This window comes from Schistocerca serialis, chromosome 4 (genome assembly GCF_023864345.2).
Source record: "Schistocerca serialis cubense isolate TAMUIC-IGC-003099 chromosome 4, iqSchSeri2.2, whole genome shotgun sequence".
NCBI lineage: Eukaryota > Metazoa > Arthropoda > Insecta > Orthoptera > Acrididae > Schistocerca > Schistocerca serialis.
In genome coordinates this window covers 902,194,803-902,208,297 of record NC_064641.1, presented here as the reverse complement: position 1 = coordinate 902,208,297, position 13,495 = coordinate 902,194,803, and the positions used below count along the sequence as shown (strand labels likewise).

General features: G+C 44.7%; 1 protein-coding gene across 1 annotated transcript in view; it reads left to right on the top strand.

The window, feature by feature from the left end:
- Window positions 1-1,445: 1,445 nt before the first annotated feature.
- LOC126474836 (arylsulfatase B-like) overlaps window positions 1,446-13,495 on the top strand; it is an 80,552-nt gene continuing 68,502 nt past the window's right edge. Inside the window, exon 1 of the mRNA XM_050102313.1 lies at window positions 1,446-1,544. Within this exon, the coding sequence (XP_049958270.1) occupies window positions 1,446-1,544 (99 nt within the window). The remainder of the gene's footprint in view (window positions 1,545-13,495) is intronic.

The window sequence follows — 13,495 nt, the reverse complement described above, 5'->3', positions numbered from 1 at the left end:
CTCTATTAAAAATTAAGTAAAATAAAAAAGCAAGCTGAAGGAACTATCGGAATGGGACAGAAACCGACAGATGTGATATACGTGTACTAACAAGAAATAATTACAATTTCAGAAAAGTTGGATGATTTAGTCAACAGAAAGATCTTCACAAATGGAGCAAGTCGGTACGCAAGCAGTTGTCCGGCTTGATAGATAGAGTTGATAGAATTGTTCGATATGCGCTTGAGGGATATTGGGCCAAATTCTGTCCCACTGGCACATTAAACTGTCAAAATCCCGAGCCTGTTGGAGGGTCTTGCCAACAACACTCCTAGTGTTCTCAATTGGGGAGAGATCCTGTGACATTGTCGGAAAAAGTGGGATTTGGCAAGCACGAAGACAAACTGCAGACACTCTGTCGTGTGCGACGAGCGGGCGTTGTTTTCCTGAAACGTAAACACAGGGTGGCTTGCCATGAAGGGCAACATAACAGAGCGAGGAATCTCGTCCACGTGCCGCTGTGCTGTGAGGGCACGCTGCAGCGGATGACAACCAGAGGGTTCCCGCAATGCACCGGCAGACGTCGAGCCGAGCAGATGCAACAGTAGCGGTAGCAGAGCGGGAATTGTCTGATACACAGTAATTTACTTTCTTCTATTTCTTCGCGTGCTTCTCCTAAGCAATTAACTATACCCGTGTATTTTACTGTGAAGATTAGACTAGTGGTCTTTTCTGTGAAGGCTTTCTGGTGTAATTTTCCTGTAATTCAGAAGCTCCATGTCACGCCAAGAGTTAATCGGCGTGTCTTGGGTGATGATTTGGGTGACTGTATCATGGTATTCCATGAGCCCCATGTTTGTTCTCCAAGGTCTTATTACTGCCAAGGATTATGTGACCACTTTGACCGATCAGGTCATTCCCATTGTAAAACAATTAATCCCCAATCGTGATCCTATGGTCCAAAACGAAAGACCCCCTGTTCATACAGCCCGCATTGTCCAGGGCTGGTTTCGTGAGCACAAGGATGAACTGGCCACTGGAGTTACCAGATCTCATTGTTGCAGGGCATTTCTGGTCTGCTTTGGAACGGAGCGTGCTTGATAGCTACCCATCTCCCTTACCTCAACTTGCCACTATTTTGTAAGAAGAATGGCATAAGTTTCCTTTGGAGACCATACATGACATGTATTTATCGATTTCGAGACAACCGTAATCTGTTTTGTACGTGAACGGTTTCCTTACGCCCTCTTAGGCATGGTAATGTGTTGTGTTTTTGTCTTTTGAATATCTTTGCCCACCTCCTGTATACTTCCATTAGCAGATTACAGATTCATTAGAAATAAAATAAAATCCTGAGAGAACGTAAAAGAAATGATTTTACGGCACTCTTTTAGAAAACAGAGAGCTTATATTTATAGAAAACTTTATTCTTCAGTGCTTTTGTTGGGATGGAGCTACTCGAAAACATGCTGACAACGGTTTTGCTACTATTCGTGTTGCTGACGACGACCTCCTCTGCTGATACTAAACCGCCTCACATCATTTTCATACTCGCCGACGATATGGTAAGTACCAGCAAGTTGGATTTTAAGTTCAGCCCCGTTCGCAGATTTCTTGTTTCTTAATAATTTAGTGTTCTGTTGTTTATTCTTAATGCATACTGTGCGCTCAGTAGGGTGTTTATTCCATTCAACCAGTCTTGAAATTCTTATTCACCTCTTCAGAGGACTGCGATATTTTTACCTACATTCTTTTAACATTAATTTATACCGCACTTTTCAACCAACTACTACTTCGTTCATTGCTCTCCGTACACAGGTTGAAGAGTATAAGAGAATGGCAAATCTCAAACCTACGACCTGTTCTACTCGAGAACTTTCCTGTTCCTTTCCTTTGTTGTCTTTTGAGTTTTACATACACTAAGTGTGTCAAAAGTATGCGGACACCTGGCTGAAAATGACTTACAAGTTCGTGGGGCACTCCATCGGTAATACTGTAATTCAATATGGTGGTGGTCCACCCTTAGCCTCGATGACAATTTCGACTCTCGCAGGCATACGTTCAATCAGATGCTGAAAGGTTTCTTGGGGAATGGCAACCCATTCTTCACCGAGTGCAGCACTGAGGAGAGTTATCAATGTCGGCCGGTGAGGCGTGGCATCACGTCGGCGTTACAAAAACATCCCAAAGGTGTTCTGTAGGATTCAGGTCAGGACTCTGTGCAGGAGAGTCCATTACAGGGATGTTATTCTCGTGTAACCACTCCGTCACAGATCGCGCATTATGAATAGGTGCTCGATCGTGTTGAAAGATGCAATCGCCATCTCCGAATTGCTCTTCGACAGTGGGAAGCAAGAAGGCGCTTAAAACATCAATGTAGGCCTGTGCTGTGATAGCGCCACGCAAAACAACAAGGGGTGCAAGCCCTCTCCATGAAAAACACGACCACACCATAACACCACCGCCTTCGAATTTTAGTGTTGGCACGCTGGCAGATAACGTTCACCGGCCATTCGCCATACCCTCACCCTGTCACCGGATCGCCACATTGTGTACCGTGATTCGTCACTCCACAAAACGTTTTTCCACTGTTCAACCGTCCAGCATTAAAGCTCCTTACACCAGGGGAGGCGTCGTTTGGCCAGTTTTCTCACCTCCCGCCTAACTGTCACAGTACCTGCAGTGGATCCTGATGCAGTTTGGAATTCCTGTGTTAAGGTCTGGATGTATGTCTGAATGCTACACATTACGACCCTCTTCAACTGTCCGCGGTCTCTGTCAAACAACAGACGAGGTCGGCCTGTACGCTTTTATGCTGTACGTGTCCTTTCACGTTTTCACTTCACTATCACGTCAGAAACAGTGGGCCTAGGGATGTTTAGGAGTGTGGAAATCTCGCGTACAGACGTATGACACAAGTTATACCCAATCACCTGACCACGTTCGAAGTCCGTGAGCTCCGCGGAGCGCCCCATTCTGCTCTCTCACGATGCCTAACGACTACTGAGGTCGCTGAGGTACCTGGCAGTAGGTGGCAGCACAATGCTCCTAATACCAAAAAGGTATGTATCTGGCGATGTCAGGATCCTTTTGATCGCATAGTGTATATTGCATGTCACTTGCTTTGCCTTATACCGTATATGTTTTACTATTTCAAAGATCTCTTAGCTATTTACACCGTCGAATGCTTTTTGTAGGCTGACAGAAGCTATTAAGATGCATTAAAAAACTAAAAGTAATATTAGTTTTTGGTATTTCAAATATTTGCACCAACCCATAGCACTGTAATTTTGTGTCATGTTGAATTTCGTACTATATTTTACAGCAGCACACCAGCGAAGTGACTTTCTTTCCTTCTATAATGAAAACTAAACTGTGTTACATTTGCAAATCTTGGTTACTCTTGCATCTGGCCGCAAAACCATCTTGTTGGTACAAATGTAACCAGCAGGTGGTAGATCGTCTTTTGAAGCCACGGAACTGGACCGCAGAAAAGGTGAACCCCCACACCCTGCAGTCAGTCAACGGGAGAGCAGGGATTCAGATGGCTGATGGCTCTGAGCACTACGGGACTTAACATCTGAGATCATCAGTCCCCTAGAACTTAGAACTACTTAAACCTAACTAACCTAAGGACATCACACACATCCATGCCCGAGGCATGATTCGAACCTGCGACCGTAGCGGTCGCACCGTTCCAGTCTGAAGCGCCTAAAACCGCTTGTCCATACCGGCCGGCTAGCCGTTGCTCCCGAAGACCTTGCGTAGGTGCTTCAGCTCGCGCGGCAGGTTTTTAGTATCAAATATAATTCTTGAACGATGCACCAATGTTTGTAACACAGTGCCTTTGTATGCCAAGTGATGATGGCTGATGGTGTGCAAGTATAGATCGATGTGGATAGGTGTGGTGCCATTGCCAGACACCACACTTGCTAGGTGGTAGCTTTTAAATCGGCCGCGGTCCGTTAGTATACGTCGGACCCGCATGTCGCCACTATCAGTGATTGCAGACCGAGCGCCGCCACACGGCAGGTCTAGTCTAGAGAGACTCCCTAGCACTCGCCCCAGTTGTACAGCCGACTTTGCTAGCGATGGTTCACTGACTACATAAGCTGTCATTTGCAGAGACGACAGTTTAGCATAGCCTTCAGCTACGTCATTTGCTACGACCTAGCAAGGCGCCATATTCAGTTACTATGTCTTCTGAACAGATAATATTGTGACTCATGTACTGTCAAGAGCGACATTCATCATTAATGGATTAAAGTTAAGTGTCAAACTAATTACGTCCGCTTTCCGAATTCTAATGCCTTGTCATGTTCCAGACCTCACGTCAGTATAGTACTTCCCTCCTCACGCCAGCCTGTGTGAGCTAAACGCGTGCATTTCGGCCTCAGCTCGTAACACGGTGTTGGCTCTTCTGCCAACACAACAGTAGGCTTTCTTCAGATGCTGTTGTCAAGGCGTTCATTTCTTTTACGGTGGATGAGGTCGCCACACACCGTCAGGTGGCTTGCGGAGTATGGATGTAGATGTAGAAGTCGTCGAGGAAGTGCAATGCATTGTTTTTTTCTACCTCCAAGGTGAACTGCATGTTACTGTTAATGACGTAGAGATATTTCAAGAACTCTTCAAGTTTCTCACGCCCGTGGGTCCAAATGACAAACGTGTCGTCAACGTATACAGAGATATAACTAAGCTTTAGTTACTCCGTATCTAAAACTGATCGTAATGTCTACTTACAAAGTTGAAGGCAGTTAATTCGGCTCACAAAATCTGCTGAGTTTTTAACATGATGTTCACAGCGCCCCACATGTGGAGCGAGGACACAAGCGAAGTATTTCGCCAGCTTATATGTAGGTGAACGGATAGTGGATACAATGAGGAGGAATGGCGTGTCTTCATTGTAGATCTTCGGTAAAATATAAGCAGTAGATGATCTACGTGCCTGAGAAGTCGAGAAGTTTTTCTTTTATTCTAGACACTGCGTCGCGTGGGAGATTCTGGTAAGTATCTTGGTCCAGTAGTTAAAAGAATTTGCGTACATGATAGTCTTCGCATTCCAAGAGCTGATAAGTGCGACAATTATCGCATGATCAGCTTAACAGCTCATGCATCCAAGTTGCTGACAAGAATAATATACAGAAGAATAGAAAAGCATGTTGAGGATGTATTAGATAACGATCAGTTTGGCTTTAGGAAAGGTAAAGGCGCTACAGAGGCAATTCTGACGTTGCGGTTGATAATGGAAGGAAGACTAGAGAAAAATCAAAACACGTTCAGAGGATTTGTTGACCTGGAAAAAGCGTTAAACAGTGTCAAATGTTGCAAGAGGTTCGAAATTCTGAGAAAAATATGGGTAACCTGTAGGTAGAGACGGGTAATATACAGTATGTACAAGAGCCAAAAGGAAACAATAAGAGTGGATGACCAAGAACAAAGTGCTCTGGTTAAAAAAGATGTAAGACAGAGATGTAGTCTTTCGCCCATACTCTTAAATCTGTACGTCGAAGAAGTAACGATGGAAATAAAATAAAGGTTCAGGAGTGGAGTTAAAATTCAAGGTCAAAGGATATCAGTGACACAATTTGACACAATTTGCTGATGACATTGCTATCCTGAGTCAAAGTGAAGGGGAATTACATGATTTGTCGAATGGACTGAACAGTCTAATGAGTGCAGAATGTGGATTGAGAGTAAATCGAAGAAAGGCCAGAGTAACGAGTAGTAGGAGAAGTGAGAACAGCGATAAACTTCAAGTCAAGATTGATGGTTATGAAGTAGATGAAGTTAAGGAATTCTGCTGCCTGGGTAGCAAAATGGTGGACGGAGGACATCAAAAGCACAAGCAGATAGAGGCACAGAGGGCATTCCTGACCAAGAGAAATCTACTAGATTCAAACATAGGTCTTAATTTGAGAAGAAATTTTTAGGAATGTACATTTGCAGCACGGCATTGCTTGGTAGTGAAACATGCACTGTGGGAAAACCGGAACAGAAGAGAATCGACGCATTTTAGATGTGGTGCCACAAGCAAATGTTGAAAATGAAGTCGACTGATAAGGCAAGGAATGAGGAGGTGTAGCGCAGAACCGGAGAGGAAAGGAATATGTGGAAAACACTTACAAGGAAAAGGGAGAGGATGATAGTATATCTGTTAAGACATCAAGGAATGATTTCCATGGTACTAGAGGGAGCTGTAAATGGCAGAGACCGGAATACATCAACGCAAATAATTGAGGACATAGGTTGCAAGTGCTACTCTGAGATGAAGAGGTTAGCACATTAGAGGTATTCATGGCCGGCAGAAGACTGATGACTGAAAAAAACAGTTAGTTACGGCTGGATTGACCTTGTTAGCAGGAAGGACCACAGTGCTTCCACCACTGGGCAGAGCTCGCGTCTCATTACCTTCAGCTCTGCTCTGTGCGACGCTGGTAACTTTGATTTCTTGAGAACAGGGCTCGATTCACGCCTTATTTTGTCCCCTGTTTCTGAGTTTGCGGACTGTCTCTTCAACGCCAATTATTTCACAGACATGAAAGTCCCGTGGCGAAGATGCCAAATGAAGTCCTCTCTTAACTATTGACGTTGCACCGACGGGTATATCTCTCGCCGTGAAAGTGATGAAGTTGCGTTCTGAAGGTCTGTGGTCCTAACCGTGTTGTTGCGAAAGGCAACCCATCTTCGCTTTTGGCTTCTCTGTTGTTTGTTCCTGTGATGAAGTTTGTAGGGAAACCGTAGCTGCGTCGACACAATCACAGTCCAAAGTAGTTGTGTACTCTTGATAGTTGCAGATGGAAGGCCATAAGAACACTTCCTCCTTCCAATCGCATCCAGCTGTGTATCATTTCTTGCAGTGGTACAACGCTGACACGACGAATCATATCAACACCGCCGCCTACAGGACTATATTTCGTCGCGCTGCCTTGGCACCACTACGAGAAGGGGCGACGTTAATATTAGGTGTAACCATACTTTGTAACGTCTTGAACTCTACTATGTATAGATTCAACAAGCTCTCTGAATGTCTGTGCCTCAAAAGACAAAACCAAAGAATGTACTAATGTTAGATGCAGATATATGGAGCGATGTCGAAGTTCTGACTAATCGCGAATGTGTTCCAATTGGTTCAGGGAGAGAATTTGAGCAGGCCGGTCAGTTTCAGGAATGTTATTGTCCACAAATTATTGCCTAACAGGTGCTGCTTATGAAAGGGTGGATTTGCATGTTGACACAAACTGTAACCACCTCCGGGTTGTTTCTGTACTAGACGCAGTTCACAATGCTCTAGAGAGTGTTCATATCCCTTACATTTAGCGGTTTCCCATGAGCAATGACTAACCACGAAAACCAATCTTACACGGTAACAATATCTCTACCGTACCTCACAGCTGGCTTTACACACGATGGCACGTAACGTTCCCCACGAATTAATCAAACACAAATCCTTCCATCAGAATGCAAGCGTGTTTCATCACTCCGGATCATTTATTTCCAACTGGTCGACAGTGTGTCTCGTTTTTTTATCTCCCTACAAGCATTCATTTGGCAAATATAACATCTGGAAGCACACTGGAATCAATGAGCGATTCCTTCCCCTGATTTTACGCGATTTTTCTACAACGGCCGGCAACAGTGGCCGAGGGGTTCTAGGCGCTTCAGTATGGAACCACGCGACCGCTATGGTCGCAGGTTCGAATCCCGCCCCGAGCATGGATGTGTGTGATGTCCTTAGGTTAATTAGGTTTATGTAGTTCTAAGTTCTAGGGGACTGATGACCTCAGATGTTGAGTCCCATAGTCCTCAGAGGCATTTGAACATTTTTTTTTCTACAACCACGGTCCGCAATAATCGACGGTCCCTGTCTCTCAGTACATAAGTCCATCTTTAGCTGCGGTTCTTGCTTCCTGTTCACTGTCACTTCACCTGCTGTCAGGCATCACTGATGGGTTTGTTACTAGCGTGAAATTCAGTGAGTAGTCCACGTTTGTGGTCTCTGAGTTCTCCGACTACTTGATTCCACTGCTTTGGCTACTCTACCGAAAACACAATACTCCTGCGTCCTTTCATACTGGCGGATCTGCCTCACATGTCATCCAGCGATTAATTCCACATTACGTACGTGCAACTGGATACTTTTAAAATAATAGTGTATGTTTACCATAGATGAGAATATAACTAAAATGTAGAGGGGCCACCACAATACATTGATTGCAGCAGTGCAAGATCCTGTTATCTGACTAAGAAGTGACAAATAATGCATAATTGGGTGGTGACAACAATGTCAGTTGCTTAGTAAACACTAAAAGTCTCAGAGAATGGCGTCTGATCAAGTGGCAATGTTACTAGAACGTATAGATTTTTAAACGGGCTGCATTGTGAGTCCGCATGTGACTGCCTGGTCTAATTCTTCAATACCAACGCGTGTGGAGCATTTGGACAAGTCAGTAACTCTATGCTGGATTCAATGAGTACGTGACGTAATGCACGTGCACAGCAAATGTCCATTCCGAACAAATCTGTCCATATCATGAAGGAGGAATGGCATGTTGCTCAACAAGCACATTATAACATATTCATGTATGTGCGTGCCGTCTGTCACAACATCCAGGTATTCCGCTCCACTGATCACATAATAGCAACAGGCTTGAGAGAGGACGACTCATTCACTATTTTTTATATTCAAGGCCTCTCTGATTTCACGCTCTGATTTTACACTCAAGACATTTTTGTGAGACGACAGAAAGTTATCAACACGACCAGGCACTGATGGTACGATACACATTGTTAATTCATGCGAGACCTTTATTGTCGATCACCTTTGAATAGCATTTCCTGGAGTTGAGAATAAGCAGGCAATTTGGTCATTTAACAGCAAAGTCGCAGTGGACGTTTGGGCTTTGGAAGCCATGTTGAGCTATTAGGGAAAGGAATAGCTCCAAGCACTTACAGGAGACAGAATGCTGGTCCCATGAACTTCTCGCACCGGTGTGCAGACAATGCTTTTGGCGAAAGAGGAAAAAGGCTGCCTCCCTGACCTACGTGTTGGATGCCTTTTGCCACGGTAGGTGCAGGGGTGTGAGAGAAATTCAGGTTGCCTTTCCAAGGCATTTCGACAGTGTCGTAAATACCGTTTGTTAACAGAAGGATGGCCGTAAAAGTTCAAGTGTTTCCATGTTCAAAGTGGAACTGATGCTATCGAGGGAGCTGCCAGGTCGTGTCATCCCTCTTCCTTCTGAGTTTCTGGGAAACCTCAGATCTTTGAAAACAATTTTAGAACATTTACGGTGCCTCTGGAACGGTCTACGTTGGGACACAAAAGCAGTTCTCTTAGTTTATCAGACGCTCCTGGTCAGACACGCTGTAACATTTGGGCCATCTAGATAACGATGTCTGTGATACGATCTCTGTGATAAATGTGCTGTTCACTTTACGATTAAATGAATACTCACAGCATGCTGCCTAAAGCGCTGTGAAAAAAAAATGGGAGCACAACGTGTTCTTCTCTATACCTTGGAATATACAACTCAGGGATTGGCTTCTTCCCCATGGGTAGAGCAGACGACTTAGAGGCGTGAGGGGGGGGGGGGGGGCGAGACATGTAGGTCCTGTGGAGTTTTGTAATTGGCATGAAACCCTTGTGGGGGTGGTTGCATGTGTGCTTCTCTGGAGTTTACTGAGGTTTGATGGAAAGTGAGGAACAGCGAAGCCTGTTCTTCTGATTCAGACTCCGGTCTGGATAGGATTCTGGTCTTGACTATTGCTATGAGCGGGCTGCACTTGGGAAACTCTTCCTGAGTGTGACTTCACGCTGGCATTGGTTTTGACTCTGGAGCTTTTGGTGAGGACGTAGCTGTACAGACACCTCGGACAGCTCGCTGTGCTGGGAGCAATCTTATTCGTGTCAGGTCTGCCGCCTTCACGTTCGAACTTCTTGTGTGCACTGCCATGTAAGCGAGAAATTGGTTCACGGCACGACCAGCAAACACGAGTGTCACAAGCTAGAATCTGCCGAAATTTGAGGGCTCCTTTAGAGATTAATTGCGATCTGTCTAACAGATTGCTAGCCACGACTTCACATATTTTGTGACCACGATAACGAATTACAGGCGCGGCTCATTACTGCTCTGCACAAGCTCAAACCACGACTGTCCCATGAGACAGTGCTAAATTTGTTGTTAGCTGTACCGGCGTAGTATAACTTCTGTATAGAATAAATGCATCAAAGTCTATTCAGTTTTAGATAGTTTCATATTGCCTTATCCACGTTTGGAGCCAAAGTAAATAGTTTACTCTGACAAACCTTAGTTTTTACCAACCTACTGCCAACCATTGAAGTGTTAACTATTTGTTGCGTCCACTTGTGTTGCCAACATGTCATGATTTATTTTTCATCATGTATAACCTTTATTATTTGTCCTATTTTATCATCAATGAAGCTGCGCCATTATTTTTATGAAACGTCAGTTCCATGCTGATATATTAATCACCCACAAACAGTTGACTACAAAAATGACAAGGCCATCATTTAATTAAATTATTTAAGCATATGAGTTCAATTAGATTCTAATAAATGTGATAACCTCTAAAGCAAACCAATAACAACAATCTCAGTCAAAGAGCAAAATCAAATTTAGCAGAATCACGTTCCAGGTGGAGAACTGGAAGGCTTATGGGTTAAAGTGATTAGTGCCAGGGCATAAACTCAGTCACCTGTAGTCTTTCGAATCATACCACAAGTCCAGTGTAGTCTTGCAGCCTTGCATCTCAATCGTCAACCCATACGTAGGCTGTCGTATGCGTCACAGTATTGTTTTGCATCTTCAGTACTTCCATAATCGTGAAGCAGGTATGCTATGTAGTCAGTTCCCGCACAACAGATCGGCAATGTTGTGGGCAGCTCCCTGGCAGGGGCAGCCATCCCTGTCCACGCCCTCCTCAGCATTCCAAGTACAACACAAAGTCGTCAAGACTGATCACCAGGAGGCAGAGCTGGCGCTGGCAAAGAGCGTCGCCAACACCGGAACTACTTGCGTCCACACAACACATGATAGGGCAACAATACCCACAGTATTCCGCGGAAGGCAACTATATAAGCTGGTATATAAGCTGGTCTCAGGACAGCGCCAGTCAGTCACGCTTTAAAAGCCTCTCCCGATCCAAGTAACTACTCACGCCATCTACTTACGCCATCAAACAGGATTCCTCTCGAAGTCCGTCGTTAGGGACAAATGCCTTTGTCGGAAGTCATCGTCTACTCTTCTCCCGGACTCTCACTTCGCTTTATATCCAGGGATGCGCAGCGACACAGTGCATTCGTCATTAGTGACGTCATTCTGAATTGGACATTTTGGCTTTCAGCCCCACACTGAATGCTGCTTATTGAACCTAAACCGGAACAATCGTCATCGTTAGACACGGACTCACAGGTCACAGACTTATCATCCAACCGCGCGGGGTAGCCGCTCGGTCTTGGGCGTCTTGTTACAGTCCGCGTGGTCCCCCACCCTCCACCCCGTCGTAAGTTCGAGTCCTCCCTCGGGTACGGGTGTGTATGTCGTCCTTAGTGTAAGTTAGTTTAAGTTAAATTATGTCTAACATCCAGCTAGTGATCATCGCCTAACTTAGCTTCTAGCAAGTGGCTACAGGCAATGTTTAGTTCCGAACGTGTTTGCTCTGTGAGTGCCGTACCAGTGTCCTCACTGCTTAGAGCACATCTCATTTGTTATTGTGATCCACAGTTATTTTGTACGTGTTGTGTTACTCTTGTCTGTGTGTTCTTTGCCTATGTTTGCACAGTGTCAAAGGATACGCTTATTTGTGCAATAAAGTTGTTATATCCTGGATATTGTTTTCCTGTGTCGTTAAGTTTAACGCTTCATTTGGGGATGAGGATAGGACGGTGTACAACTTTAGTTCGACAGAGGACCTTCAACACCCGCAATGTTGCAGTAACTGTAGATATCACTCATCCCTCAGAACTTTTACATCTACATCTACGTGATTTCTCTGCTATTCACAATAAAATGCATGCAGAGGGTTTAATGAATCACCTTCTAGCTGTCTCTCTACCGTGCGACTCTCGAACGGCGCGCGGGAAAAACGAGCTCTCGATTCTCTTACGGTATGTCCTTCAGTAGATACAGTTGAATGTGGAGCTATTTTTCGAACATATATCAGCAGGTACCCCACTCCCTCTGGGGACCTTTCCAATCATCTGGGCCGGCCGGTGTAGCCGAGCGGTTCTAGGAGCTTCAGTCTGGAACCGCGCGACCGGTACGATCGCAGGTTCGAATCTTGCCTCGGGCATGGATGTGTGTGATATCCTTTGTTTAGCTAGTTTTAAGTAGTTCTAAGTCTAGGGAACTGATGATCTCAGATGTTAAGTCCCATAGTGCTCAGAGCCATTTCCACCGATAGAACCATCCAATCTTCTAACAAATCTCTTCTCCACCATCTTTGGCCTTCATTCAGCGCCGCCTGGATTGCAACAGTTTCGTGAAAAGGTTGAACCCTGCGCGAACTGTGCTGTCTGTCTGAGACAATAATTCATCACCCGTGACATCATAGAGCCCAAACAGCACTGAACATACTTCCTCATCTATACACGACCGAAGATCTTTCAACTTCTCAACAGTAAGTTAAACCTTGAATCAGAACCACTATATGAATATGGTATATGAAGAAGTACTACTGCATGAGCAACTGAAGACCAGTTTTCTGGAAAAATCCTACTTACAAGTCCATGTTGTTGCAGCATGACATATGTTCTTTCAGCTGCCGTTTTTCATTTTCCACAAGTAGGTCATTCAGTCATAAAGAGAATAGATTGCCTGGATTCAAGGATTTGCCAGAGACTGCAGTTTCTACTGCTCCATCTACAATTGCAAACTATCCTATGCCGCATTACTAGTTCGAGAAACATTACTGGTTCAAGCCCCACACAATGGTTTCTGCATGGATCTTCTGAACCTTAAGAATCAATCTCTTGAAACATGTCTCTCCATCATCCGTGTGTTCGAAAAATCGCACCGATTGACAACACATATAAGAGACACACGACCCATTTTGCTTACAAACCCGCAATCCTCTCAGTCTTGGAAGCAGGGCCTCAGGCAGGCAGCACCTCGACCCCACAGACCATCCCTACCGCCGTTGCACATAGTAACTTCCATCATGTAGACAATGTTTCATGAACCGTCAAAACATTGTTTGTACATGTGGAAATGTTTAGCGAAAATTGCAAGATGCAATATCGGGCAGACATCTATATGTCGGCTCTCAACATGGTGGTGGACTGTAATACGTGGGACGATGGCGATCATGAAAGAAACGGCAACGACATGTCACAAGTTTCATGTGTGCTACGTTGGCTCTTGCCTCTAATTTCTTGCACCTTTCTCTAGACATCAATGGACACTCAGTCAATTTTTAGACAGGCACTGTGACTTAAGCTATACCTATCAACTTGGACACGTACTGTATTTTGGGGTCACTTCCCCTTCATCCACTT